The sequence below is a fragment of the Ixodes scapularis genome, unplaced genomic scaffold (assembly GCF_016920785.2).
Source record: "Ixodes scapularis isolate PalLabHiFi unplaced genomic scaffold, ASM1692078v2 PGA_scaffold1__304_contigs__length_218370807, whole genome shotgun sequence".
NCBI lineage: Eukaryota > Metazoa > Arthropoda > Arachnida > Ixodida > Ixodidae > Ixodes > Ixodes scapularis.
Window position 1 is genome coordinate 19,132,308 of NW_024609846.1, and position 27,938 is coordinate 19,160,245.

At 41.7% G+C, this 27,938-nt stretch overlaps 1 protein-coding gene across 1 annotated transcript; it reads right to left on the reverse strand.

The window, feature by feature from the left end:
* Positions 1–601: 601 nt before the first annotated feature.
* On the reverse strand, positions 602–27,938 carry LOC120847589 (glutathione hydrolase-like YwrD proenzyme). Its single transcript, XM_040219414.1, has 8 exons — positions 27,834–27,938; positions 23,700–23,903; positions 20,992–21,244; positions 18,035–18,200; positions 9,475–9,637; positions 5,941–6,111; positions 5,654–5,751; positions 602–845 (listed from the first exon to the last, which is right to left on the reverse strand). The coding sequence occupies exons 1-8, from the start codon at positions 27,936–27,938 to the stop codon at positions 602–604; spliced, it is 1,404 nt and encodes a 467-aa protein (XP_040075348.1).

Consider the following 27,938-nt stretch of genomic DNA (forward strand, 5'->3'; position numbering starts at 1 on the left):
AAAACGAACATATCAAACTCTCGTTTAATATGAGACCACACTGAATATAAATTTTGTGGCGATTTCTGTGACCCTGCGAAGAATATATCCAAACATACATCACTTATAAAACAAAGCAGTCAAAATTTGCTGAGCGTTTTATCAACGTTGGCCTGCTGTACGGGTTCCCATGTAAGCCGGATCTGCACCTATCTTTAACAAGCGGAGCAGCTGCGCAAAGATTTCAACAACAAAGCGTTGCAAGGGCGTCCTATTCCTCTGCGCACGAACTCTTTTTCAAACAAAATAAAGGTGTTAATGCTGCGTTCTTTGTCAGCAGCTTTGGCGTATACAAACTATACCAAGAACAATATACACGTTTATTGCATAAAATGTATGTTACAATATCTGAAAAAATAAAGGAAACAATGACTCCCTAAAAGAGATGCAAATTTAAGTATAAAAAAATTGAGTGTCTTGTGCGTAAGAATTTCCTATTTTCCCAATTGGTAATCATGTCGAATTACGGTCCATTTCAGTGTCATCACACGAACGACATAAAACGAACAAAAGAACAGCTTGGTATCACGGGTGTGCGTCGCTCGGCTAGAAGGCAAGTACTCTAGTAGGTCATAGCAGAAGCATCGCAGCGAGGGTCGGTTCCACACCATAATACACTGCACGAGGGTCGAGCTCTATGTGCTTCTTTGTTTCTCCCATTCCGACACTCATCTGTAGTTATCACACTAACGTGACCCCAATATGATCCTCCCGCGCCGCCGAGGCCGTCCCGGAAACGATGGCCCCTGCTTTTGAGGGACTCGATCAACATAGGGTCCATGCCTTTTTCAGCAGTAAGTGGGTCGCTGAAACAAAAATATACGCAGGTTTCCTCTAAATGGCGTGACATGAGCAGTCTCTACCTCTAAACAACGTAATCCGCAGGAAAGCGTTCGTACACTAGTTACACCAGCACCTTTAATCGCACGTAGGTCTAACCTGAGTCATACATAGCTGCGGTTAAGGTGCTCGTTTAACTCGCGTATCAGCGGTCGACAGACTGCGCTCAATTTAAACAGAACACAGCAGCTTCGGGCAAATATGGTTTACATTATCCTTTAAAGCGCAGCTCTCAGACACCCTTTCTGGCTTGAGCGGCGTCGGTGTCGGCGTCGGCGTCGGCGTCGGCGTCGGCGTCGGCGTCGCCTTCGGCGTAGGTGCGCACGTTGCATTATGGGACGTTTTCCCGCTAACTTTTGCCGGAATTTTTTCCGCTAAACTTAGCGGGGAAAGTTTTTCACTAAATATAGCGGTAAAATTGTTCTGCTAAACTTAGCGTGGAATTTCTTTCGCTAAATTTAGCAAGAAATTTGTTGTGCTAAATGTTGCAGAATAATTTCCCTGGAATTTCCTTGAAGTTTAGTGAAAATTTCCCGCTAGAATGGAGAGGGAGCAGGAGAATAGGAGGGGAGGGTACGGAGGGGAGTTCCATACCCTCCTTCTCCTCAAGTGCTGCGCTCTAATTCGGCATTACGGAGAATTGTAAACGTCTTTCATTTTTTGTCTTGGAACAAAAATAATGTGCCAAGTGCACAGGTTAAAAACTGTGCATTATACTTCACTTGTTATTCATTGTGATTGAAATTTGGTAACAAATAGGTATTCATTTTCGCGAGTCATAAATGTTTATATTTTTATGAAAGACGCCGGGAGTGGGGATCCGCTGATCTCGCTCGCCAAGCCCGCGTTCTTCGAATCTGGCGCACCCGCCGACCGGACCAGCTGCTGGCCGAACATCAGTGCTACACCCTCATAATCATCAAATTAAACCAACTTGACATCATCTCAATCATGTTACTCCTCACTCCACCCAACTGTAAGATGATGTCAGCTCGGTGTAATGATGTGATTTCAAGGATGAAGCACCGGTGATCAGTCAGCCGCCAGTTCAGTCGGCGGGTGCACAAGATTCGAAGAGCGCTGGCTTGACGAGCGAGATGAGCCGAGCCCCACGTCGTCTTCTTTACAAACAATATAATATATTTTTCACAGCTCTGGCCTTGCAACTCGTTCAGAAATACGAGGTATTTTTTTTCATGTTTCTATAAAGGGGGTCTCTCTCAACTAAAGAGAAGCTTTTAAAAATTCAAACTTGAAATAAACGAATAATTATTCGGGGGTCGCGTGGCCGAGAAGGTCAGACATCAAGGTACGGATAAGAATGATAATAAGCTTTTTTTAAAGATATTCGCTTGGTAAGGCGCGTTTAAAATTAAAAATATCTAAGCTCAAACTCCTGCTCTGTTGTAGCCGCTGTTGAAAGAGAGGACAGTAAATTTGTTTCTCATTTGGCGAAGTTAGTTTGACTATATTCCACTAATCGTTATACTAAAGGAAAAAGGCACCGAACGCTGATCGCCCGAGAAACAACCACAGTGTAGAGCGTCTTGACAATGATCACATAAACTTTAGATAATGCAACGCTGTCAGATCGCCTTTCAACAACTCTATGACCACGCCCACTGCGCAGCCGTGCGTCATTTCCGGGCGAGACTCCCGTCGCCCTTTCTTGTATTACTACAGCTACTAGTACTAATATTATCTTTGCTAGGTAAATTTTTGCTATACATTGTATGGGCCCGTCAAAGCCACAGGAATTTCCGAGTTGAAGCCCAGCAGTTGGTGTCTTGCTATTATGTTGTTTTTCTCTTTTTTATTTATTACTTATACCTCATCATGCGGCAAAACGCAAAATAACATTGCGAACCACAGACCAAAAATGCACATGTTAAAGCCACTTAGGAATCCTTAATGATAATAATCTCTGGAGAAGAAGAACAAGGGTGACAGAAGACAAACATACATTTCCAAACACAGCCAGGTCACTGTTTCGCGACCAAAAAGATCCGCCTAGTCCTGGTATCGAACCAGGGACCCCTTCATTTCCAGCGGAGCGCTCTACGAACTCAGTTAACCGGGAGTTAGACGCGAGTAGAGCAAACGTGTTTTAACAGCGACCACCAGACTACGTAACACCAACAAGAGTGAACGGCCTGCATTTTAAGGTTATGATGATATTGCAATCAATGCAAAGCTGCAAGCGAACTGGTTCGATGCCAGGAGCAGTCGGATTCTTTTCAGACGCTTACCAATCACCTAGCTGAGTTTGGAGATGCATGTGACTTCGCCAACACATGCATCCTGGCCGTTGAGACCAATCCCAGACAGACTTTTTATTGAATCCTGGCACTTACAAACGACGCTAGAAAACATAAATAGATCCCCTCTGCACTCTGCCGACCGTCTACGTGAACGGACATCGCCACCTCACCGATGCAAAACGATATACAAATCTGTAGAAGAAGAAATCGGAATACTGCTACTCAACGGCCATAGCAGCAGTCAACCCCTGAAGAAGAGACCGAGCAGGTCTCGAAACGCAGGGTTCCGCCTTTAAACGAGGATTTGATTGGTGTTTATTTTATTCATTATTAAGACAAAATACACATCGCGCTTTCCAATTTCGCGTGCCTTTTCTTTATCTGTATCCTTTTCACTTTTTACCTTGCCCCAACTTCGTTCCCCTCACAACTTAGGAGAGGGGAGTGCTAAGAGGATTATCTTCCGTGCACAAAACGTAGGTGGTACGCCGGCCTTTAAGTTGACCGTACTTAATTAATTTTCTGTTGTCGCTCTATATACGTACTCTTACGTCCGCTGACATGGAGTAGGTTATACCGAAGGATTCGTTTGTGTATTTTCAAATTTATATTTATAAAAAGGAATCACTCATTTGTGAAGCACCTAGTTTCAGGACAGAAATAAGGTGACACTATATATCGCCACCCGAGAGGGCCAATAATTATATATATAGGTGTATCACGCGCTATACTACGCCAACATGAGGGTATATCGCCAAACCACGACCATAGACGGGCCGTTGTAGAGTCTTACATGAAGAGATCAGGCCATGTTATTAAATAATGCCGTATTTGGCCCTTCTAAGGACGACCTCATTTTTCAACTTTCGGCGCTGCCGCGACGGTTATTCGTATGTTCGCGTCCCGTGAGATTTGGTTTACCAGCCAATAGCTCGTGGGCAGCTTCTTTTCGTTCTTGTTAACTTTCCGCCAAGGACATTGCCAAAAGCTGGTGACAATTATAGTTACATTGATTCCACGCAATAGTATGGTTGAAGTTGTTATTCTGAAGCTTGCTGGTTTAGAGTGTAAATCGCTATGTTCGAAAGAACTTTTATTTTTCTGTACTTTTTGAGGGCGCGTGCTTACTTACATTCTTCCGATTTTTTTCGAATTAAAAAAAAATCACTCAACAAAAAAAGTATTTACTAACGTGCGCCATCCACTTCACTTCAAACGTTCAATGAGTATAACACAGGCAACTTACTTTTATTTTATTATAATTTTTTTTCCAACCGCCCTTTACATAGTCGAATTAATGTGTAATATCTTACTCTTAAGGAATGTAGAAAGCAATGCAGCGATATATTTTGAGAATAAACTTTTTGTTTGAAAAAATAGATTTCTTCGAAAATCTAGTTCTTACATCTTGCCAAAAAAGTATTTTCACAGAGCGAACAGTAAAAACAATAATTATCTGCATGCTTAAGGGGGGAGGCTGGTCTTTAACTTCGCGTTTTTTATCTTTCAGTTATTGTGCTGCATATTACTATACTGATGTATTTCTCAGTGGTGATTTCAAATATGCAATTAGTTTTCATATAGCTTTACTACATCCTGAGTTATCAATAAATTAGTCATTTTAATTAGGTCCTCTTTACGGGTCGTTAGCACAAAATTCTTCAGAATATATCGGAAATTTTTATATAATTGCATTCCCCCAGACATCTTTTGTGCGGTGATGCTATTTTTGTTGCTTTTTATCTCATACAATAATTTTAATTAATTAGTCTCAAAAAGATATAACCTCCCGTTTTGTGCTACTTGGTTGCAGATGTGTTTTACCAATGTAATATAATTAGATTAGACTTAAAATAGCGTCACCGCACAAAACATGTCTTGGTGAATGCAATCCTATAAAAATTTGTGATATATTGTGAACAATTTTATGCTAAAGGCCCGTAAGGATGACCTAATTAAAATTACAAATTTGTTAATAACTCGGAATCCAGTAAAGCTATCTGAAAACTAGTTGCATATTTGAAATCACCACTGAGAAATACATCAGTATTCTAAATTTCAGCAGGATCAATGAAAAATAAAAAAACAAAAAGTTAAAGACCAGCCTCCCCCCTTAAGTGAATACCGAGGCAGGAAACGTGTAGAATAAGAGACGTCTAAGAACAACTGGACACGGATCATTTTCTCTTCATTCTGGATTAGCGATTCGTCCATACATAAAATATAATCGCCATATATCTAGATGAACTAAATTTAAATGAATAATAAAAACATAAAATCAAATATATACCAATTATAACCTTGCGATACCCGTGGAACTAATTACTCACATTTTTTTTTCTAACTGCCATACACAGGGAGGATCTACGTAATTCGATAATTAAGAGAACATCTGATAATTTAACATTTCACTTTTATTTTTAGACTTCATACATCTAGAAAACATTAAAAACAGAAGAAAATAAAAAGTAGAGAGCGGTAAAAATTGATATATATTTAAGTCATGCACTTACTCAGGGTGCGTGGCAAGTTTCAAAGATCCAATTTTTATTCGTAGCTTGGAAACAGCTTCTTGAGGGTCAAGGCCAAGGTCGACAATGCTCAAGATTGCCTTCGAAGAAAACGAAAAATGACAAATATTAAGACTTGTGCTCACCTGCAAATTGAGAAGTTCCATGCACGTGTTTTACTGATTTAATTTATATGTCATATCAAAATATTTAATTTAGTGTGCATATCGTTAAACAATTTTTAAACTGAATAAAATATATTAATACTAGCATGCAACCTTTCACATTACCTGCAGCAGAGCTTGCGGTGACATGCTTCCCCCTTGTGATCCCATAACGGCCAGCAGTCTTCCCGAACTGGAGTCCGTGACGACAACAGGCATCAGAGTGTGGTACGGCTTCTTGCGTGGACCTACGCAGTTGGGGTGCCCCGGCAAGGTGTTGAATGCCGCACCTCGTGCCTGGAATAAACTTCTATGTAACTTGTAGACAAACACAAAGACAAACTGAGCGAAATATTAACAGGTAACAAATCTGCTTCTTTGGGTCAGAAGGTTACATCCTATTATTGGTTCGAAGGAGACTGGAACCCTTCCGTTGTCTAATTCGAGACATCAGCCTATATCCAGCGCGCTTCGCTGGAACCAAATGCCAAACTTAAACGCCCTCATCGCATGGAAAGTAGGCTTCTCCTCCTGACATGGTCATAATGTCCGCTGACGACCGCCGTCGTGTATACACTCCGTGCGACGCGACCGGCGCGCCGCCGCGCGGCCGTTACCGAAGGTAGGCAGTGAGAGCCCGAGCGAAACGAATTCCCACGCCGCGTACGTTGGTACGCATTGAAGTCGGAGCGGTGCGGTTGCGCTGGGTTGACAGCATGAACTGCTGCGTCGTGAAGTGCTCCAATACTAAAGCGTCGTATCTCGTGGGGACGCAGTTTCACAGTTTTTCACCTCGACGATGTTTTGTGGGACAGCGACCGCGATGGACCCATGCCGTACGACGCGAGAAATTTGGTCTCCCGATCATGTCTGCCACTGTGTCGGCACGTCTGACATATTCTACACTGCCGCTTTGCGCTCTGCGTTTGTTTTCATACCAGTTACGCCTACATATCTCAGCTCGCACTGAAATGCCATTCCACACTCGCGGGTATGCAGTGCGAATTTCGTTGAAGGAATGCCCTCGAAAGAAGTTTCGTCCCCATCGTACGTGTCGATGATATTTCCGGACCGGCATGGCACGCAGTCTGTACTTCATGAAGAAAGATTCGGACGGTTCAAAAAGTGAAAAATATGAATCTAAGGAAAACTACAATGAAACTTATGATCACTGGACAATCGACGATTGAGTATGGAAGTTTATGTGGTGTGCTTTCTTTTTTGCTCAGCCTCCTTTTGGATGTGAAAACGCTGACACCCCGAGTTGTGTAGATAACAATTTTTTTTCTCGGCTTTAGAGCCACCTATCGCAAAGTTGTTCGAACTGGAAGTACCGTTCGTTGATCCGTCCTACCTGTAAAGTGTGCACCTTCCGGCCATGATGAGTGGTATTCTCTTGACAGCATTTGACGGTCAAAAACGGTTCCCATTTAGTTACGCCGGCCAAAAATATTTCCACCTGGTTAAACTATGCCACCTTTTTTAGGTATAATAAGTGTTTTGTCAAGTTACGGTTGTCCAAGTACCTGTGGGCCGAAAATCAGCACCTCGCACAGCCAGATTACTACACAACAGCTCACCGCAAAAGCCTTTGACGGCCAAACCGTGTGTTGCCCGGCAACTTGGTTTTCTCGGTTTTGAAGCCACCTTCCGTAAAGTTGTTTCAATTGGAAGTACAGTGCACTAGTCCCTTCCGACCTGTAAAGTCTCCATATTCCACGACGAGTGGTATTCTCTTGACAGCCCTTTTACGGCCAAAACCGTTTTCCGTTCAGTTACGCCGCCCAAACCAAATTTCCATCTGGTTCCCCTATGCCACCTATTTTTGCTATTATAAGTGTTGTGTCAAGTTACGGTCATGTCCAAGAACCTCCGTGTCTAAATCGGCACTTCGCACAGCCCGGCTATAACACAACATTTTGGGTCCATTATAAGATATTCCTGACAGCTTTATTACTTTATTCGTTCGAACCATAACTTTCACACCTGCTGTCTTAATAAAACTTGGCCCACTTAGTGCTCGAATTTAGTGAACATCTCACTCGCCTCCTAATATCATCCTCCCACCAACTTTAAAACGACTAGCGAAACAAATTTCCCACTCAGAGCAATTATGGTGGCGGCCATCTTGCTTTTCGGAAAATTGCCCAAACCCTTTTTTTGACCGCAACTAGAGAAATTATCCCTATTGACGACTCAAACTCAATATATAAGAAGTGGAGAATAGCTAAATGCCCTTCTTAGGACTGCCCCTGCACTCATGCAACCTCACCCTCAACGTATCGGCTCAAAATGCCAAAGTTCCGTCCTTGCGCGCTTCCGCTGCCACAGCTTCGCACGCGAAAAGGCGCCGCAGGCTGCTGAGCCTGCCTCACTGTCGAACGCCAGCTCCTCCGCTAGCGGCGCTACGCGCGTTTTTCAAAGCGCCCCCTATAGTTCCCGCACGGAGTGTATAAGAGCTATTTTCTTTTAGGTATTGATTAGCTTGCAGCTACGCATGGTTAATTTCAGTGCAGTTGCTGACCATGTCATCGTAGAGACAACCAAACCGAATTATTCAACCCCCAGGTCGAGTCGTGAGCCAGTATATGTAGGGATCTGTTACGTGGTTAAACTTTCTCACTTTCTTAGATCAGTTTCTTTCATCTCAGTTGTTAATATTACAGAGTTGTTTCGTAATAAAATGCGTGCTGTTTCTCTTAAGCTGAATGTAAGCCTTTTCTTATTTTTAATGTAGCTTGACAGTAAGAAAGGACGCGTTCTTATCAGCATTATAAATCGTGGCGGATGTGAGGGCACGAGAGTGAGTGACAATTCGCAGATGTATTACGTAACATTTATAAAACACCTACGCACTATTTTATTACAACACGCCGTAGTAGATCCTGTGGATGAGAGATATGTTGCATTCTAGATCTTTAAACGCTTTATTGTGAACAAATTCTGGTTGTTCAGTGGATCATGTAAATTCTCAAATCATTTAATTTCGTTACTTATTTGTTCAACGACACACATTACCTTATTGGAACACAGAATACAGAAAGGGTCCCCTGAGCAGGAATACAAAATTCGAAATCTGTATGGTGTGTTAGTGAAAAAAAAAACTTTTTAAAACCTCTCCCCGGTTCAAAAAAAAGCATACGCGCCCAAAACTCGGATCACTAAAGTAAGGGTGGTTTAATGTAAAACACTTCCATTGGGGCTCTTTATTGTTCAGTTCAGTTTATGATTCCTTAAGAGCACTTCTAATGATTTAAAATTTACAACGAAGGATACAGTAAACATGATTAAGCTGTAAGAGTTGCCAAATAGCAGTTTTGTTAATTATGAACAAGTATACATCACGCACAAATAAGGAAACCCATGTAAACCTTGAATAAACTGTAAACGGATGCCCTTGAACATTGTGACTAGGAAAAGTAATCATTGATGTGGGCTTTCTAAACTATTCTTGTTCCGCGGGTTTCTTTTTACGCATTTGTCATATAATCTGCTACCTCAATGTCACTTGTCCATTTGAACCATACGTAACCCTCACTTGGTACATGCGAGAAGCGTTTGATTGTTTAATAATATAGCACGTTATTATTACACAAGTGCGATACAGAAGAATCATTGATATTCAAATGTCTCGTGCTGAATGTGTTGCCACCGACTTACGTGTACTGAAAACCCGTACTCGCTGACAACAGTGCAACCAAACGGTACGCTCGTGCTCCCCATGAGGCAGCAGGCGTTTCCTTGCGTGTCCACCGCTGTCGCTGCAACGGTGCCTGTCTGATACAAGGAAGGAAGTCCCTCCGGAGCAGATGACGTCATTGCCCTGCCAAAAGAACAACTAGAGGTAAGTTCAGTATCCTATGTCGGATAATTTGAAAGATTCGGAATGCAACTAACACGCTACAATGGTGGTCTACAAGGAGTAGAGCAATCGAGACTACAATGCTTTCCTATTTAGAGGCAGCCCCAGACTTGTTTTTTTTAGATCTCTTATGTTTATTTAAAATGTACGGTTTGGTACGGTTAAAACTAACAATTGAATATGGCTACCTGATAACCTTTCTGCAAAAATTAGATGTCCGACATTCAGTATTGCGCACAGTCGGCAATGTCCATGGGCAAGAAATAACGCGTGCAACAATAGTCTACATCACGAAGAGGGCAAATGGGAAACTTTGTAAAAAATCGAAATAAAATATAAATGAGATGTGTGTCTGCATTTCTAGTTTGTTAAACAAAAAATTGAATAAATAAGACCTAATAAGCCTTTTACAATTCCCTGTAATTCCGGATTAGAACGCAGCTCTTGAGGAGGAGGATGGAAGGGTACCGAATGATAGGTGATTCCTTGAGTTCACGTGACCTCAGGAAGGGGGGGGGGGGGGGGGGGTCACGTGACCTCAGGGTGGGGTCACGTGACGTCAGGGTGGGCTCACGTCACCTCAGGGGGTCACGTGACCTCGGGGGGGGGGGGGGGGGGGTCACGGGACCTCAGGGTTACGTCGACGGTGACGGCGACGCCGACACCGACGCCGCTCAAGCCGGAAACGGGCGCCTAAGAGCTGCGCTCTAAAAACTTCAAATTCTATTGCAGCAGCGTTTTTCCAGGATAATGTCATGATATTTCTGACAAGCGTATTAACAGGCCCCTTTTTGCTTCGTTTGATTTTAATCCGTAAACGTTTTATCATACCTTCAACATAACTTCTTTTTCAAAGCGATCGTTTGACAACTCAATAATTTTCAACGTTCATGGAAGGTTGATGGGAGAAAAAAACGTGCTTGTAACACTGGTATCGCCGTTCATTCAGCCTTTCCCCAAATGCAGCGCTAGCTATCCTGACCAGGTGTCAACGTTTCAGGACTAAAGGCTTGGTTATACTCCGACGTTTAGAGCCGCGAACGTAGCGTCGCCCAGAACCTGGGTCTCTGATGGGCTGGCGAGCAGTAACTCAACGTCTGCGACCAATCAATATCGGTGTCCGCTGCTCTACGCCGTATTTACTAGGTTCGACGTCGGGGTAGAGTCCTTTGCAAAAGTCGCCTTCTGCACGCTGACATATTTGTTTGCTGGGCTGTGGAACGCCTTCTGAGCGTGTGCTGTTTCTCCGGTGTGCGGTATATCAGACCCTGTGCATGCACCCGCAGCTCAGTGACTCAGCATTTTTCACCCTGGTGATGAGCGATGCAAATGCCTATAAGAGATTCTAAACTCTTATTTGATTAAAATGAGCATATACCTGGTTGTTTTACGAAAGGTGGACGAATTCGATACTGCAAAAACTACGGGTTGCAACCAAAAAGGATTGTGTCGTTTTGGTCCTAGGCCAATTTAGGAAAATTATTGAAGTTTGGGATAATTAAGTTGTTAATTATTTTTGCGCAATTAACTTTTTTACTATTGCGTTTAAAGGCCGGCCCGCAAGCAGAGAGAAGGAACCCGACCCTCACTTTCCTTCTCGCCACCTGTGAAAGGAGGAAATCGCCACTCGCTTCCTCCTGGCCATTTTCCGATTTTTTTTTTTTTTGCTAACTGCCTGTTTTTTTTTTTTGTTTTTTTTTGACAAGTTTGGGGTGGAGGAAATGAAAGCTTCGAGGATTTGAAAAGATTATCCAGAAGCCAGCCGGCACACCTGCGACAAGGAGCTGAACCAACCGAGTAGCTGTTTTGAGCGAGTTTGGCACTTGCTTTTCCCAACGAGTTGCATTGGCTTTTTTAGCATTGGTTTGGAGGGTGATTCTTGCTGGTTGTGAGGGCAAAAATACCTTGTTCTGCTCAAAGAAGTAGTCACTGAAGTATCAATTTAAATATAAATATCTGATTTGGCATCTTTCGCTGTCGGATTCATAGCGACAACGGGAAGTACGAGCGGCGTTTTCCGTATATCAGGGATGGCGCTCCATAGACCAGTGGTTCTGAATCATTATGGTTCGTAAACCGGCAGAGGTAACGGAGGATCCCATTCGTGGTGGGTCTAGCACTTTTCGGCGTAGAGCGTTTTGCTGTAAGGCATTTCGGTGCGGACTTTTTAGTGCACAGACATTTCAGTGTACGGACTTTCTGCTGCAAAGACTTTTTGGTGTGGGACTTTTCGGTGCGCGGAGATTTCGGTGCACGGACATTTTGATGCATGGGCATTCGACGCTATGGTTTGCTCGGCGGTATCTCTTTTCCAACGTACGCAGACACGCTTCACATCGTGTTTGCGCGTTGAGTTGATAGAGAGAGTCTCCTATGTAAGGTTTTGGCTTTATTATTGGTCCTACGTGTAGGAAAGCACCCAAACAGCAAGACGTTTGAGGTTGTTTGTGTATTCAGAACAATTTTGAATATCTTCAAATGCGCCTCCTCCGCGTAATCGCACAGCTCCGATTGTTAATAATAAATTGTGACGACCTCGCACGACAAAAAAAAAAACAATGTAATTATCACTTGTAACTTATTAGGGATTAAAGGAGGCGTGTGTGGGTACAAAATAAGTGTAATAAAATCAAATATGGATTTGAATCAAGTAAAACAAGCCGAATTTGGTGAAGGCTAAATCTATTTGATTTGGTATCAAATGTTTGCTCATTCTCGTACGAAAAAGAAAACAAAAAAAAAAACAGTAACCACAGATCATACACAGCGTATAATCTGTGGTCAACGTCTCCTTCCATGCCGTAATGATGTCGCCGGACGTAAAGAACTGCCTTACAATCGTGCTTATAAAGGGCGATTTTTTTTTAACGACTAGACATTTTTCTGAAAAAGACGTCCGAGTTACGCAATTTCGGTTTGTGCCTTATCTGTAGTCATCAAAAACACCAAATCATTCATTTTTAAAGAGATCTAGTGCTCATGAAGTGGTTCACGGCGTCTTAAAAAGCCTAATTTGGACGCGAATCGTGTTACCGCAATCTTTTCGGCCGCCGCACTCCTCGCCCCTTCTACAGTGGCGTTGTCACAGCGATGCGCATGATTTGTCGCTTTGGCTTCATGGCGTTAGGCTGTGCTACGCGGAGACGGAGCCCACATAAAATCAGAACTATATTTTCGCGCCGAAATTAGGAGGACGCCGTATCAGGACGCCGTATAATAGTGTACGCGCGTTACATCTTTTTAAGAATGCACGGTTTGGTGGCTTGCGATTATGGCCAACAACTTTCTAAATACACGATGTCGTTTTTCTTATCCAACTAAAAGGTTAATTAGCGAATTTTAGGCAATCGGTCGGTTTCAGTTGCGTTCTTTCTTGAACCTAATCCTCGCCTGGCCGTATAACTCACCTACACAAACCGCAATGGCGCTAATTTTCACTGGACAATTTGGTGGCTTTCAAATATGCCCAACAACTTTATGAATCAACTATCCCGTTTTCTTTTATAATCAAAAAGTTCATTAACAAATGTTCGGTAATCAGTCAGCTTTTGTTGTGTTCTTTCTTGAATCTTCACCTGGCCGTATATCTCACATCCACAAAACGTTAATTTGCACGTTTTTTCTAATATCTAGTAGATGAAAAAAAAAAAAAAAAAAACAACAACAAAACAAACAACGCTGTATATAAAACAGGGGGCAGTTCTTTTCTGATATAAATAAAGCGTGAGGCACCGTGTCTTGCATGCATCTCTTTTTTTTTTTTTCGGCCTATAAAAACAAATCCCGGGACATTCAAAATTGAGCTTATGGTGGCGCGGGCGCTTTATCCCGGTGTATTTTGTCATGTTTCATAAGCTTTGTTACAGGTCAGAAGGAAGCCACGCGAGCCGTATCACGTTGCAAACAGCTAATTCTGTTGTTTCTCAAGGAGCTCTAGAACTTTCCAATTGACATTTCGGTTCTTAATACATTTAAAAAAGTTTGGTACTTAGTCCTAAACATTTAATTTAGAGGCATAATTAAAAATACTGCAACTTTCGCAAGACGTCTGCCCAAAACATAAAGTTGGTTTCATTGGCGTAAAGTGGCCGCACTCTAATTTAACGTTACAGAGATTTGTAAGCGTCTTTCATTTTTATGCTTGGTCTTTAAAGATTCGTGAAAATCATTCGCGACCTTATCTGTCAAGCCGCGTACGCGGACAGCGCGGCCTCCTCGGCAAGTTTTTCCCTCATCGAAGACGACAATGAATAAAAGGTACGATCAAAATCTTAAATCCTGAAGAAAGCGCAAGTTTAAAATAATTCTAAGAGTGTCAGTTGATTTTATTTCTACTATATTAAAATTTCAACACTCGTCGCAGGCAGCATGAAAGGAAGCACTGCACTCTTGGCGCAAACCAGTGCCCAGTCATAGGTCCTATACTCAAACACGCATCACCACCCGACCTTTTTTTAAAAATAAATAATTTCCAGTACTTTTGGTATAAAAGGCGAATTTTCTACTGAGCGTGATATTTTGTGGACCCAAAAGTCCTGTAGCCGAGATCGGTAGTTCATAGCTTCAGGGAGACGAAGAACGACGGATGCATTATTTCCCACGGAAGTACTGTTTTGACGTTGAATTCCACATAAAATTGTATTTGCACAAATTGTGGCACGATACCGAACTTGCTTGATTACTTTTCTTTTAGAGACAACATAACAAGGCATAATCTACAGATATTGCAGAATTTATTTCAATTCGCGTACAGCGCGAAAGACAAGTATGGACATAAAGACCACAATAGAGCTCTGCAATTCTACTGCATTTATTTTTGTACTGGTGGACAGTTAGTCCGCATGACTATATTCAAAAATTGCAAAATCGTTTAAGCCTACCCCTTTTTATAGTTTTTTTTTCATAGATGAATTGTGGCGAATCCCGGCTGGGTTCGGGTAAAGATCTCGCACGTGTTCAAGGACACATTTCGGCATGATTTCCCGCTTGGTGACCACGTGAGCTGGCCGCTGTTCCGCTTCTTTTCTAACTAGGCCGGGCAACGCCAGACGCCTAAATTAGACAAGCAGCCCCCAAACTTGTGGTAGTACACCTTCCAAACTCCTGTTTTTTTTTTTTTTTTTTTTCGGAGATGGTCGCTGGACTTCGCCCACCCTGACAGAGCCCCGAACAATTATGATGCGAGGGCTGCAGAGGCTATCTGGGCATTCCATTTCTTAATCAGCGAACAAATGGGAACAGAAGAGAATGAAAACTTCGTAATACCTCCTGTCTTTTAATAAATGGCATAATATGCTACTATTGCTAGCTGCACTATTTTACGCGAAGAAAATTGTGATATTGCGGTTCAATCTCCGTGTTTCCCGTTCTCTTTGCTGATACGCAAGATATTTGTCGGCTGTCAAGTTTTCAGTTACATTTGTTGACAGAAACTAAATGCACGTTTGGCCACGAAGAAATTTTTTTCAAAGGCTGAAGATGGATGAAATATACCATAAACCGTTTCACTTTTTATGGAAGTTTTTTTTTACTCTTCGTGGTAGCTTCAACGAGGCGGCCGTCACTCTAGAAAACACCTGTAGTACGAACCTACATATTATGCCCCAGAAATTGTCAGACTATGTCCCTCAGACTGCAATATCTTTGACTTGCAATTACTCATGATTATTACTTTGTACAAAAAAAAAAAAAACAGAAAAACAACAACACAATAGTGATACAATCACTCTTCAGTGTGCCGTTGTTAGAACGACAAATTTTCAACTCTCTGGGTAGAGCTCAAAGTTCAGATAAAAATACCCATCGTTTTTTTCTTCTGCTGTGATATTCAAGTTCCGTTCACTCGAGATAAATATACCGTATTCGGTGTTGTAGCGTATGTGGCCGCACGCGGAAGTATCTGAATGTAAAAAAACTTATTGTTGGGCTAGTTGGTGTTGACTATCTGAGTGTGTCTTAGAGCTGCATAAAAAAATTTAAAAAAAAGAAGAAAAAAAAAGAAGAAACGCGAGCCAGCCCGAACCGTTCCGAGCTCATGTCCAGGCTGCCTAACTAATCCCTGATGTTTGGGATTGAAGCAGAGAACCTTGAAGGGCTACAGAGATTTTGTCGGGGGGCCGGTAAGCCCATTAGCACTCGTGCGAGAAGGCCGTAAAAAAGCGAGGAGGAAAATAGAGGAGGAAAGGGGAGGAGGAAAAAAAGAAAAGAGGGGGAATTTCTGCCACGCTGAAGAAAATTTTGAGCGCCCGCCTTTAAGGGCATTGTTTCAATTAAAAATTGCTGATCATCCTCCAAAAAAAAAACCAAATCAATAAATTGCAAAGCAATAGAAGGCACGCACGGCATTTGACGACTTTCTGAAAAACCGCACAACTTCCAAGGTTTTTAAGTTTCGGTTTGCAATCGGAGCGCTTCCCGGCACCGACGGCATTGCGCACCGTGGAGAAATCGTGCTACCAACCTCAATGGGGCGCGGTGCGTCGGGGCCGAGCAGCGTTCCGATTGGAAACCGAAACTCAAAAAACCCGTCGAAGTTCTGTGGGCGCGCGTGCCTTCTATCTTTCTGCAATTTAATGATTTAGTATTTTTCGTTGATTCTCAGCAAGTTTCTAATAGACCTATTGCAATATTACCCAAGCATCAAGGAGAATGCAGGGATTGGTGTTCCACGTGTCGCACGTGCTGGCGTCAGCGGCAGGAACTTTTCTAAAGCAAATACCTAAAATAAATAGCATCTTGCACGCGCGTACGTCAACGCTTTATTTCGTTATTTGCTTCGAATCTGTTATACAAGGAAGGCGTGCGCGTGTGGCGCGTGGAACACCAATCCCTGCATTCTCCTTGATGCTTGGATAATATTGCAATAGGCCTATTGAAACCAAGCCATTAAACTCACTGATAAAAAGTTAATTACGCGAAAATAATTAACAATCTAATTATCCCGGACTTTAATAATTTTCCTAACTAGGTGCCTAGCCAAAGATCAAAACAATACAATGTTTTTTTTTGTTTTTTTTTCTTTTTTGTTGCGACGCGTAGTTTTCGGAATATCGAATTTTCCCACCTTTCGTGAAACACCCTATATATATATATATATATATATATATATATATTGCAAATGCCTACCATTCGATGAAGACAATCCAGCAGCGCCCAAAGTGCATAGTCAAGGCCCAAGTTGCTTTTGTGGGTTCGCTCTCCCCTTCCTAAACCAATCATGAACAGAAACAAAAGTGCGGGATCGTGGTGCATGCACTGCACGTAATCGGTATAATCAGTGATATCAAACGCACAAAGGCGACGAGGGCTGTGAGCGCTCTTTGATTGGCTCCATCAGATACTAGCCTTGGCTGCGCTCGAACTTATGAGGGTGCCTTTCTGGCAGCCTTCGGTGTTCATCTGCATGTACGCACGAGCTTCATTGGCCACATTTTCTTTACAGACAGTTTCCGAAGCTTACTTGTAACTTGTGGCCTAGATAGCGGTAGACCCTGAAACATTCGCATCCTGTTTCAACTGCTCTCGCTGCGTTTGGGTGAAGAGTAAAGGTACGGCGTTGCGTAGTTTCTTTTCTGCGATGAGATAAATGCGGCATTCGTTCCTCCCAAACAGGCTGCAGTGTAAATGTGCGGGAAGCATCTGGCATATCGCGCATCCACTAGTTATATATATATATATATATATTCGTTTTTCCTTTTTGTAAGGTTCGATGCACCGAGACCATATTGACAAGTATCTGAAAGTTCAGTCCATATTAAATATCTAAAAGTATTCGACGAAAATATTTGGTAGTCATTTGTTTTCGTTTTGAATCGATTGAAATAACAACACAACATAATCAGTGGTTAAAAAAACAATACCCTGTCATCTAGCACACAAATTATCTAGAAAAAAAATTAAGATGTCGATGAGATGACGATGAGATGTGAACCTTGGTGGGTATATTTTATGATCCTTAGTGCTGGAAAGCATCTCCAAATAAAGTGATCAATAAGTGAAAGTGTGCAGGTTGGTTTGTGCTCTCCAAATTATACTTAAGCTGATGTCCTGGACCATTAGCGTAGTATGAAGTACGAAGTGTCGTTTCAGTGTAAGAGCTGTATTCAAGCGAGAAACAGTAATGAATATTATAAACCGCAAAACGAAACATGGCGAAAATTGCGTTTATTTGGAGAAATTTTAGTCTATAAACCCTAGACTTTTTGTCTTCATTTTTAATCAAACTCACACTAACCCTCTACATACTCTGCACTGGAGGTGCATGTGTTTGATAAACTTCCCTTTGTAACCAATTCACGGAATAAATAAAACAAAGTTTTCGATTTATCTTCTGCGTGTAGATTAGAAAAAATAGTTCACCTTTGGAGGTCGATGAAAGCTGCTCTTTGTCGGGCGTGCTTCTTACTGATCATAATGTCTGTTGACCCATATTCCGGGTCCGCAACGTATGACAGTCCGTCGACAAAGGCCAATCTTAGTGCTTCAATCATCAGATGATAAATCTCGACTAGCTTCGACTTGTAACCTGCGTCAAGACACCTCAGCACATTTTTCAACGGGAACCAGACAAGCACGTCGATTATAACTTTGATTCTACCGAATATGATGCGTCTGCATTCACTCAAATCATTTGTAAGAGCCACCCGATTCAATATACAGAGGGAGCATGGCGAAGCAAGAGGCTGAAATTATGTTTATACCTAAAACACAACTTACGCTGCAGCACCAAGCATGACGTAAGAACCTGATGCGTTACTGCCAAACTCAATACTATCGCAGAATCTCTTTGTTTCTTCGGTCTAAATATGTTTTCAGCCTTGCTATTTGTTAGGCTATCAGTAGATTCTAGTGACTCGGCGCTGGCGGGAAAACACGCAATGGAATGTTTAGAGTGCAGTTTGGAGTGGAATAAAACATTCATGTTCCAGGTGTTTTTTTTTGTTTTGTTTTTTCTTGCCAATAAGCCCACCGATTCCTTCAAATCGTTCCATACCCGTTAATCGCACCCCGAAAATACATAGAATTTCTCTTGGGTATCCTTACATTTTATTTTAAATTATAAGGTAAAATAAATTCGACGCTCAGCACTCCGTATAGCGTTTGTGTTGGGTGCGGGACAAAGCTTTTTTTTTTTTTTTATTGTCTTTGGAAATCATTTTCGCATTTGGAAATAGCGGCACCTGTGTCCACAACTGCATGCGTCGGTGTACTGTCAATATTAACTGGCACTCGGTTGCGGGTGGTGCCAAAAGTGATGTGAAGAGAATCTTAGGGCAATCCGTGGGACCCAGCCTCAACCCCTGAGGCTGCATGGTTTAGTTTACCGAGCGCCTTGGAGTGAAAGACGTCGTTGAAGGGCGACGGGGAACGGGCGAAAGTGATATGTGGCGGTGTTGGAGATGGCGAGCGATGATTATGCGACTGGTCATGGAATGTGTCGTATTGAAGATTGCGGCGATTTGAAAAAGAAGGTTACTGACAATTGTATGAGCGACGGTCGGTAGCTGTAAATGGAAGTGGTTGTGCGCTCCAGTTATTGCGGCAGTAGCGAGCGACATAGCCTGCTCTGCTGCAGTTGAAGCAGATAGGACTGCTGTCAAGGGTGCGGAACTCACTAGGGTCTCGTCAGCGACGTGGCATAAACACCGGTGCACCAGCTGGTGAACCAAAGCTGTAGCAGGCGGCCGCATGGGAATGTGCCTCAGACGGGTGTGACACCATGGGCTCTGGACAGAGGCACAAAGCCTGTCCAACTCTTTCCTGACGACGCTTTGCACGGCAGAGATACACACAGCGGTCGTCGCCAAGTCGGAAGAACTGACAACGGTGTTCGACAGTATCATAACTTCAAGTTCCCGGCGAAGCATTTATTTCTATATCTTAGTTGACCTCCTGTCAGTATCCGTGCATGATGATTTCGAGGGGGTGTTAGGCAATCTCTCCAACATGTGCGATTCCACAACAATTTGCCACCTCCAACCGGCGGCATTCCTTGAGCACATTCTGAACAGTCCTAAATTCCTTGATGATCAGAAGCTGAAAAGCACCATCCGCTATTTCCTTGAGGATATTTTCAGTCCGGTCAAGCTGGTGCATTTCAAGATTATCTTAGGGCAGAGGGTGAGGACGTCCTGTATGTAGGTGACATAGTATTCCGTGGATGTGTGCACTCTTGATGCCAGTTTTTGCTTTTCAGTGAGCTCGCATCCGGTTAGATGAGCAAAGAGGTCTTCGATTAAAGACATTCCACAATTTAAGCACTTTTTCGAGGGCCTGGAACCACGTGAGAGCCGTATATTTCAAGTAGAATTGTATGTTTGCTAGCATGATTGTTTTGCCGTAACGCTAGCGAGCGCTCTTTCTCGTAGAGATCTTTACATTCTTCTACTTTTCTACTTCTTGCTCACCGGTGCAGGTGAAAGGCCCAGGGTCGCGAGACTTGGCGAAGACCAAAGGTTCCGTCTGTTCGGTGTGTGAGATTGACCCAGAAGATACGCCTTCATGTGGGGTGCCGGACATATTGGTCATGAAGGGCGCAGACCAGAGACGTTGCATTCGCAGATCCAGGTCGGCAATCACTGTACGCCGCACCTCCACCAACGAACGTTATGCTGAAAGTGGGGCTTATTCGCAGGTGATTGAGATGGTAGAAAGTCGAGATGACGTTTTCCGTTGCAAGCAAAGAACCAACTAATCCTCTTCTTCTTCTCTCAACCATTGGGTTCTCTCTGCCAGACCACCTCTTTTTTATCCCCATACTAATATATTCATTCGAGGTTTCCATATCCTGATTACTAAAATAAACTATTTTAGCAGCTTGAACACCTATACATTCATATGGGAAAGGCTGATATGGCCTCGTGAGCAGAGTACGCATTTCATTTTTTTTCTCGTATATCTTCAAATCGGCCTCATAAATGCCACAATGTACCAAACATCTCTACATCAGGTAATTCTAACACTGTTGTTGACTGATGACACAGATTGCCATAATGATGAATCATTACAAGAATTTAATTAGGGCGCAAACCTATTTTTCTAATGATTTCATGGATTGATTGACTTGTCTTTTACAAACTATTTAGTTCAGTGCGATAATGACAAGAGCAAAACTCAAAGACAGGCATGGTGAAAAAAACAAAACCTATAAAATGCCTAAAGCAGATTCTACAAAAGATCAGGTTTTTTTGCATTTATTTTAGTGTCTTAGGACAGTAGAAGACAGGCACCTCGCCTACAGACGCTTTCTGCCTTGAACCAACTTCCGAAAACAGACGTCAATTTCAGTCAATGTCCAGCACTAAATGAATACGTACTTGAGATGTCGTAACCTTCCAGAATATTAAGCGCTTCGAGTAGTATGGCACCTTGGCTCGGTAGGGGCGTCGTGTGAACTGTAGTTTTACGGTACGCAGTTGACACGGGAGGTAACATTCCCGGCTCCACAGAATTCATGTGAGATTGAAGGTCATATAGTGACATTATGCCACCGGCACTCGTCACGGCGTTTACAATGCCAGAAGCCACGGGGCCCTCATAAAATGCATCGATTCCTTCTGCTGCAATTTTCTGAAATGAAGAAGCATCTGTTACATAGGTGAATATTCTTCTAATGCCATGTACATGAACAGTTCACATAACAAAATATTTTGTTCTAGTTATTAACAAAATATATTCCCGAAAATTTAACTTTCGAACTGCGCTTATGTATATGCCATGCTAAAAGAAGAGTTGTAATTGTGACGAATCGAAAATAATATACATATATATATATAATCGCACAATATTTGTCCTTATGGAGTTGCTACAATACAAAACAAAAAAGGTATACCATACAGTCAAATGCTACGCTTAAGACGCTTATGTTCAGAAGATAAGGATTTTGATATAAAAGCTAGAGCACTAGGAGAGGATTTCATTAACCGTGGATACCCCTTACTGCTAATAAATAATTCTATATCAAAACGTCGAGCGATCTCTCGGATCGCGTGTTTAGTAGAGCGGCCGAAAAGAAATAACCATGAACTACGACTAATCTTACCTTACCAGTCAAAACTTCGAAACATAAACAATATTCTTCGACGGCACATGAATATTTTACACATGGACACTGCTTTAAAGGCGGTTATCCCTCGACCACCAGGTATAGCGTTTAAGAGACCACGTAATTTATTAGATTTTTTTAAAACAGTCCCGATACTCCGTCGGACGTAGCCAGGTCCCTCTTGGTTGCATAACATGCAATCATAACCAATGCAGTTCATGTGTGGACATAATTACAGCTAACTCTATTCGTAGCACAGCAATTAACTTTAGCTGGAAAATAAATGGTACATTTGACTTATAATTCGGAAAATGTTATTTATTTGATTCAATGTAAAAAATGCCAAATGCAATACATAGGAGAAACTAAAACAAGCATAAGCCAACGCATGAATCTACATAAAAGTCACATACGTGAACACATTGCCGGACCAGTTTCTCGTCACTTAAATTCCGCAGGACATAACGGACTTTCTGAATTTAATTTTATTATACTCCAGGGGGGCTTTCGAACCACCAGAGATCGAAAAAATAAAGAATCAGAATTTATTTATAAATTTAATACTTCAGAATCGAAGGGCTTTAACAGTTCGAAAGGGTCATTGCCGTCTTTTTCATGGACATTTAGTTGAGCTATTCTAATCGGTGCCGCACTGTTGCCTTTTTTTTTCTCCTCGCTTCATCGTTTAATGCGACACGAGCAAACGCTTATCATTGGGCCTCTCATTGGCTTCACATGACACCAGGTATAGTTGGCTTATGTCCAACCACATGTCCCGAAAACTATTTTTTTTATAAGAATGGCGTTATTAATATTATATATTATTACTTCCATACTATTTGCTGATTTTTTATCGGGATATATTAAACTTTTAAGCGAGAATTTATTTGAGTAGATACCCGCCAATCGGTAAGCATTTTTCGAATTAACTTTTTCTTTTTTCCGGACGTTTTTTCTATGATTGAAAGAAAAAGAGAACGAAGTTTTCTTGTTTAGACTGACGAAGAGCCCACCAGGCTCGAAACGTTTCTTTAGCTCACCTTTTTTGGCGACCTCTCCGACTAACTAAATAAGGGCAAATATTGTGTAATCATATTTATCTCGAGTGCCTTCTTTTTATCTCAGGTGCTATATATATATGTATATATATAACGGGCATGGTGGCGGGAGGCCCAAGGCGTGGGTATAAAACTGAGAAGAAAAAAACCTTCAGTGAAAACAGCAACAACGGACGATTTAATCTTCGACGTTTCGGCCGGAGTCCGGCCGAAACGTCGAAGATTAAATCGTCCGTTGTTGCTGTTTTCACTAAAGGTTTTTTTCTTCTCAGTTTTATATATATATATATATATATATATATTGCTTTCATTTCGCTGCAGTTTTAGACTTACACAAACACATGAAATCAGTCAAACATACTGAAGTTGCTGACCTTAACATCAAGGTTCATATAGCACACTTTTCATTTCATAAAAGCCCGCCAACTTTTGAAAGCCAAGGTACAGTAGAGACAAAAATATCAAAACAATGAAGAACCAAATAAACACATACATTCGTAAAAGAACAAGTAACTTATTCATTGACATAGAAAAGGTCACCAATTGCACTGGCAAATTGAGCGGCAGGAGCTGCGATTGTAACATTCTAACATCGCGAACAAACTAAACGGTACGGCGCCATCGGTTCTTCCGGAAGATTTCAGCTTGAGTCCCCTAATTCCTAAGCGCTACACTCAGAATTTTGTTATCCATAGATAATAAGCAATTTAAGAAAAAAACACTAAATTTAACCACGTGAAGGGAAGGGCGTGTACCCGAATAAGGTTCCCCGAAAACAAATTGTTAGTTAGGAGTGACCTATCCATGAAATGTGTATATTATTTCAATATACGCAAATTAATCACGTTTCCACAAAGCGTTTTTAGTTACCAGGCAGTCCTTGACTTGGTAAATTGTAGTACACGACTTGATCAGTGCTCACCCTAAGTAAACCCGCCAGTGGAACATTTCTCCACACAGCTCCGTGAGCAGGAACTAATCCATCTCTATCGAGAAATGTACTTCCTCCGTGCATGCTCTGCAGCTTGGATTGACGAAGCGCCCATTCATTAGCGCACCATTTACCAACCGGAAAACCCTTCTCGCCGTAGAGAATTGCAGCTTCAAACAAGTTGGTCATATCAAGCTGAAAAAGAAAACAGATATTAAAAAAACACCATCAAACTTTGGGTGAATATCATGGCATCGACTTCACGAGAACGATAAGCATTAAAAAAAGTATTGTTTCTAATTTTTACCATCAATAAAAACTTTGTATGTAAAACTTTGCATAGGGTTATAACTAAATATTTCACACTTTCGTAAAATAGAACTCGCGTATATTGGTTCGAATTAGGTAGAATGATAATAAAAACGACACTTCATCGCCCTTCTTTTAAGCCTAGAAACGTTCGATAGAAAAGGCAGTCAAATATAACTCATCTATACAGAAACACTGATACTACATGTGTATGGTATACACGCTTTCAGTTTGAAATATATATTTTTAGGTAATTTTTAGACACGCGCGTTGTTGTAGCGCCCCGAACACATCCGCTCACCGCTTTTATGGAACGATACAATCGTAGACGATATCGACAGACTAGAAAACAAACTGTGCCTATTCTTGGTAAATAGGGAACTACAATTGCTCTACGTCTGTTTAGAACATTACATTCAGTTGTCCTTAATTTCTTTGTTGCGTTTCAAAATATTCCGAAGATTAGCACGAAGATTGTGGCAAACGTTAACATTACAATATTACCGGCATTACGGTATAGTATTTGTTTTTGCTGAGCCTAATTAGTGCAGAGACTAAACACCTCTCTTGAAAAAAAAACATATAATAGGTACCACCTTTGCTTACGGGATCAGCGTCTTGAAAAAGAAGAGTTCAAGTTAAGTTTTTTTTTTAATCTGTTTTGTGGGGTTTAGCCCCATATCTTAAGCTGGTGGTGTCAGGAGTCCCAAAATACTCTAAACTCGGACATATCTCAATATCTGTGAGCGTGATATTTTTTCTTGGCTAATTTAAATGGGCACAAAAAATGTCTGTCACCTGACGGAATTTCCAACTTATATTTGAAACGTTATGAAGAGTGGTTTTCAATTATTTTTGCTATTCATATCCCAAGTTTAGAAAGGCTTTAGGTGCCTTTTAACTGGCTTTCCGCGATAGTAGCAGCATTCTATATATATATATATATATATATATATATTATATATATACATATGTTTGTTATCATTGATTTAGATATTATAGGCCAATATCGCTTACTGCTCCATCAAATAAGTTGCTGCAATATATATTGTATCAAAAAAGTTGTACAGCTGTCTTAATGATTCAAGAGCGTTTTGCCAACTAAGAGGATTAGAGAATCACTATCGACTGTATCATTTTCTATTGTTTCATGAGTAGAGGGGAAATTATTGCGATCTGTTTAGATCTCTCAGCGTGCTCAGCCTGCCCAAATATTACCACCATTGAGGGTATTTCAGTGGAATAATACAAATCGATTTCAAGAAGTGCAAGCGTATGTTTGACAGTTCGCCAGAATTCTGTCTTGGGGTTCCTTTTATTATTATGTTATAAGAACTATATATAAGAAATAAGGTCAAGTATTCTTCTTCGCTTGTCCACACATGACTGATTGCGGTACTCAAATATATCTTGCCATGAAGACCAGGTGCCGTCATTCTCTTCCTTCTAGTTAGTGCAGCAGCGGTGAATATAATTATTAAAATAAAATTAGCGTCGACATGAAAGTGCTGTTTGTAAACACCCACGGAAAGAAACAAGTTACCCTATTAGTGTACGCCTCTGGTAAAAGGCTCTGTACTGCCTCGCCTTTACTTAATCCGTGCGGCGTTCCGCTGTTTTACCCCTAATTATTTACGAACCTTCTAGCCGCAACAAAACTTGCAGCTATTGAATTTAAAGTATTGAACAAGTTCGTTAATATAAATACCTCGGCGTAACAATATCCTCTTGGTTAAACTGGAGCACACATATCAACAACCTTTGCTCCATTGCCAAGTCAAAGTTGTTTTTTAACATAACCGCAAATGCGCTACCCCCTCCCCCTCCCCCGTTAAAACGTTAAAACGAAAAAACCTGAAAGTATGCCGCCGTCATATGGAATCGTTTGAGTGTGGGCTGGATAAAGAAACTTCTCAAACTATCGCCGAATTAAACCAGTACGGATTATGTTTACACCGCGCAGTATCCTGCTTTTTCTTGATCGCCGAAAAATGCCGTGTTTAAGAATCCTCCTTAAGCTAAAAAAAAATGTATGTTTAATATTAACCCATATAGCTATACACGGCTCGCTTACCAAGACTTCTTAGAAATCCTGTTAAAGCCAGAATCTAATAGATAAGTAAAAAATGATAATTATAGATAATTATTCTTCCTCAGACCTATTCCAGATTTAACGCTCTGACAACGTAAATAATAGACAACGACGACATTAATGTTTTGAAAAGCGTTCTTAGCAGGTGTGCAGTAAACGTTAGCTAACCCTCTGATTATGATTAATTTTGCTTACTTGCATTTCCGTTCGTCTTGTGAAACACTAAATTTTACACCTACGTTTCCAGGCAAGCAAGGGATTTGTATATTCAGTGTGTTACCCTGACGACGTGTGCTGACCTTGGTCTTCCGTTACCACAGTTGCTGGTTATTTGTTGCTTGTGAGGTGCGCTTGAATGTTACAGATTTTTGTTTTCTATCTATGCGCACATTAATTCAGTCCTGTTACTCCCGCAAAAAAACCAACAGCATAAACAAATTAATAAAAAGATAGGTTTCGTGCCCTCTGAACTCTCACTTTACCATCAGACGAACGCTCACATCTTTGATGGAAACAACCTTACCGAAAATACCAGAATAAACTGGAATATGGAACAGAATAAATAACTGAATTTCTTGCTGAAAACCTGAACTTCATTATGTAGACAAATTAGGGAAGCAGTAGAATGACCACTATTCGGCGATGGCAGATGTGATTAAGGCTGTAAGGTCAGGTAAATAGGCAAATATACAAAAAAGTGCTACAACCAATAATCACTTGGAGTGTGAACCTGTTAAACGAGTGACCCTACAACGTCTTAACAAGACATCAGCCTGAAGCTGAAAGGATCATGAGATTTCCAGCCTCAGGTACATTATTCTTCAATCTTTCCTTCAAGGTAAAATAACAAAGAACAATAAACTGACTATATCTTCATACATTAAAACGGAAATCTGGATCGGAGAGCCAATTTAATAACTGTGTTAGTCAACAATCAGCAGAAAGACAATCTTTTGATTAAATTATAAAGAATTTGACTGATTTTAAGATACAATTTCCCTGAGACCCAAGCTTTCGCTTTTCTATTCAATGTTTGTTTTGTCTACAGGTCTAAAGCGGATCCTTAATTTCGCATTCAAGTCAACCTGCCATAATGCTCCATTAGTATTCTACTGTTCTCCCTCACACGGAAAAGAGTTCAGTGAATCGTGCAGCCCCAAAAAATTGAGTGCAGGGGCCAATAAAACTTACAGGACGACACTTAAGGCCGCTTACGTGTAGGAATACGAAATCATTCGTATACGTAGCGTATTCCTACAAGCTGCGCGTCCCGCTATCATCCGCAAAGGCCGGCCGGGCGGCCCCTGTGGAGGCCCCCCGGCCGGGCTCTGAGAGCGGAGGGGTGCCGCGGCGCGTGGGCCGAGCGCTACGAGGGGCCTCCTCTTTGGGGTGGCGTTCCTCGGAACTGTCCGGTGCGCCGTAGCCAATCCGGCCCGTTGCAGCTATTTTAAGAGCCGTTCCGCGGAGGGCATTTCCGCGCCATTTTCTCGCGGTTACAAACAACACCGGCTCCTCTCCATACGGCGGTAAAAGCTATCGCATTAAAATGACGGAGACAAACCAATCTGATCACGCGAGTGTGATGCAGCGCCAGGTATTGAAAGTAATAGTAACAGGCCGTGTTTGTGCCAACAAAACAATGCTTTCGAAATGGTATTCTTTACATTATGAGGGCCAGAACCACTCTGCCAAAACATATGCGCAAGCCTTTTAACTCTGCCCACCTTGCCGCTTCCAAAATGTTTGATGATTTCGAACCAGGCCTTTACAGCTCCTGGAACAGTTGCTTGAAGGCCTTTGCACTCTGGCTTCAGTTTTCCATCTTTCAT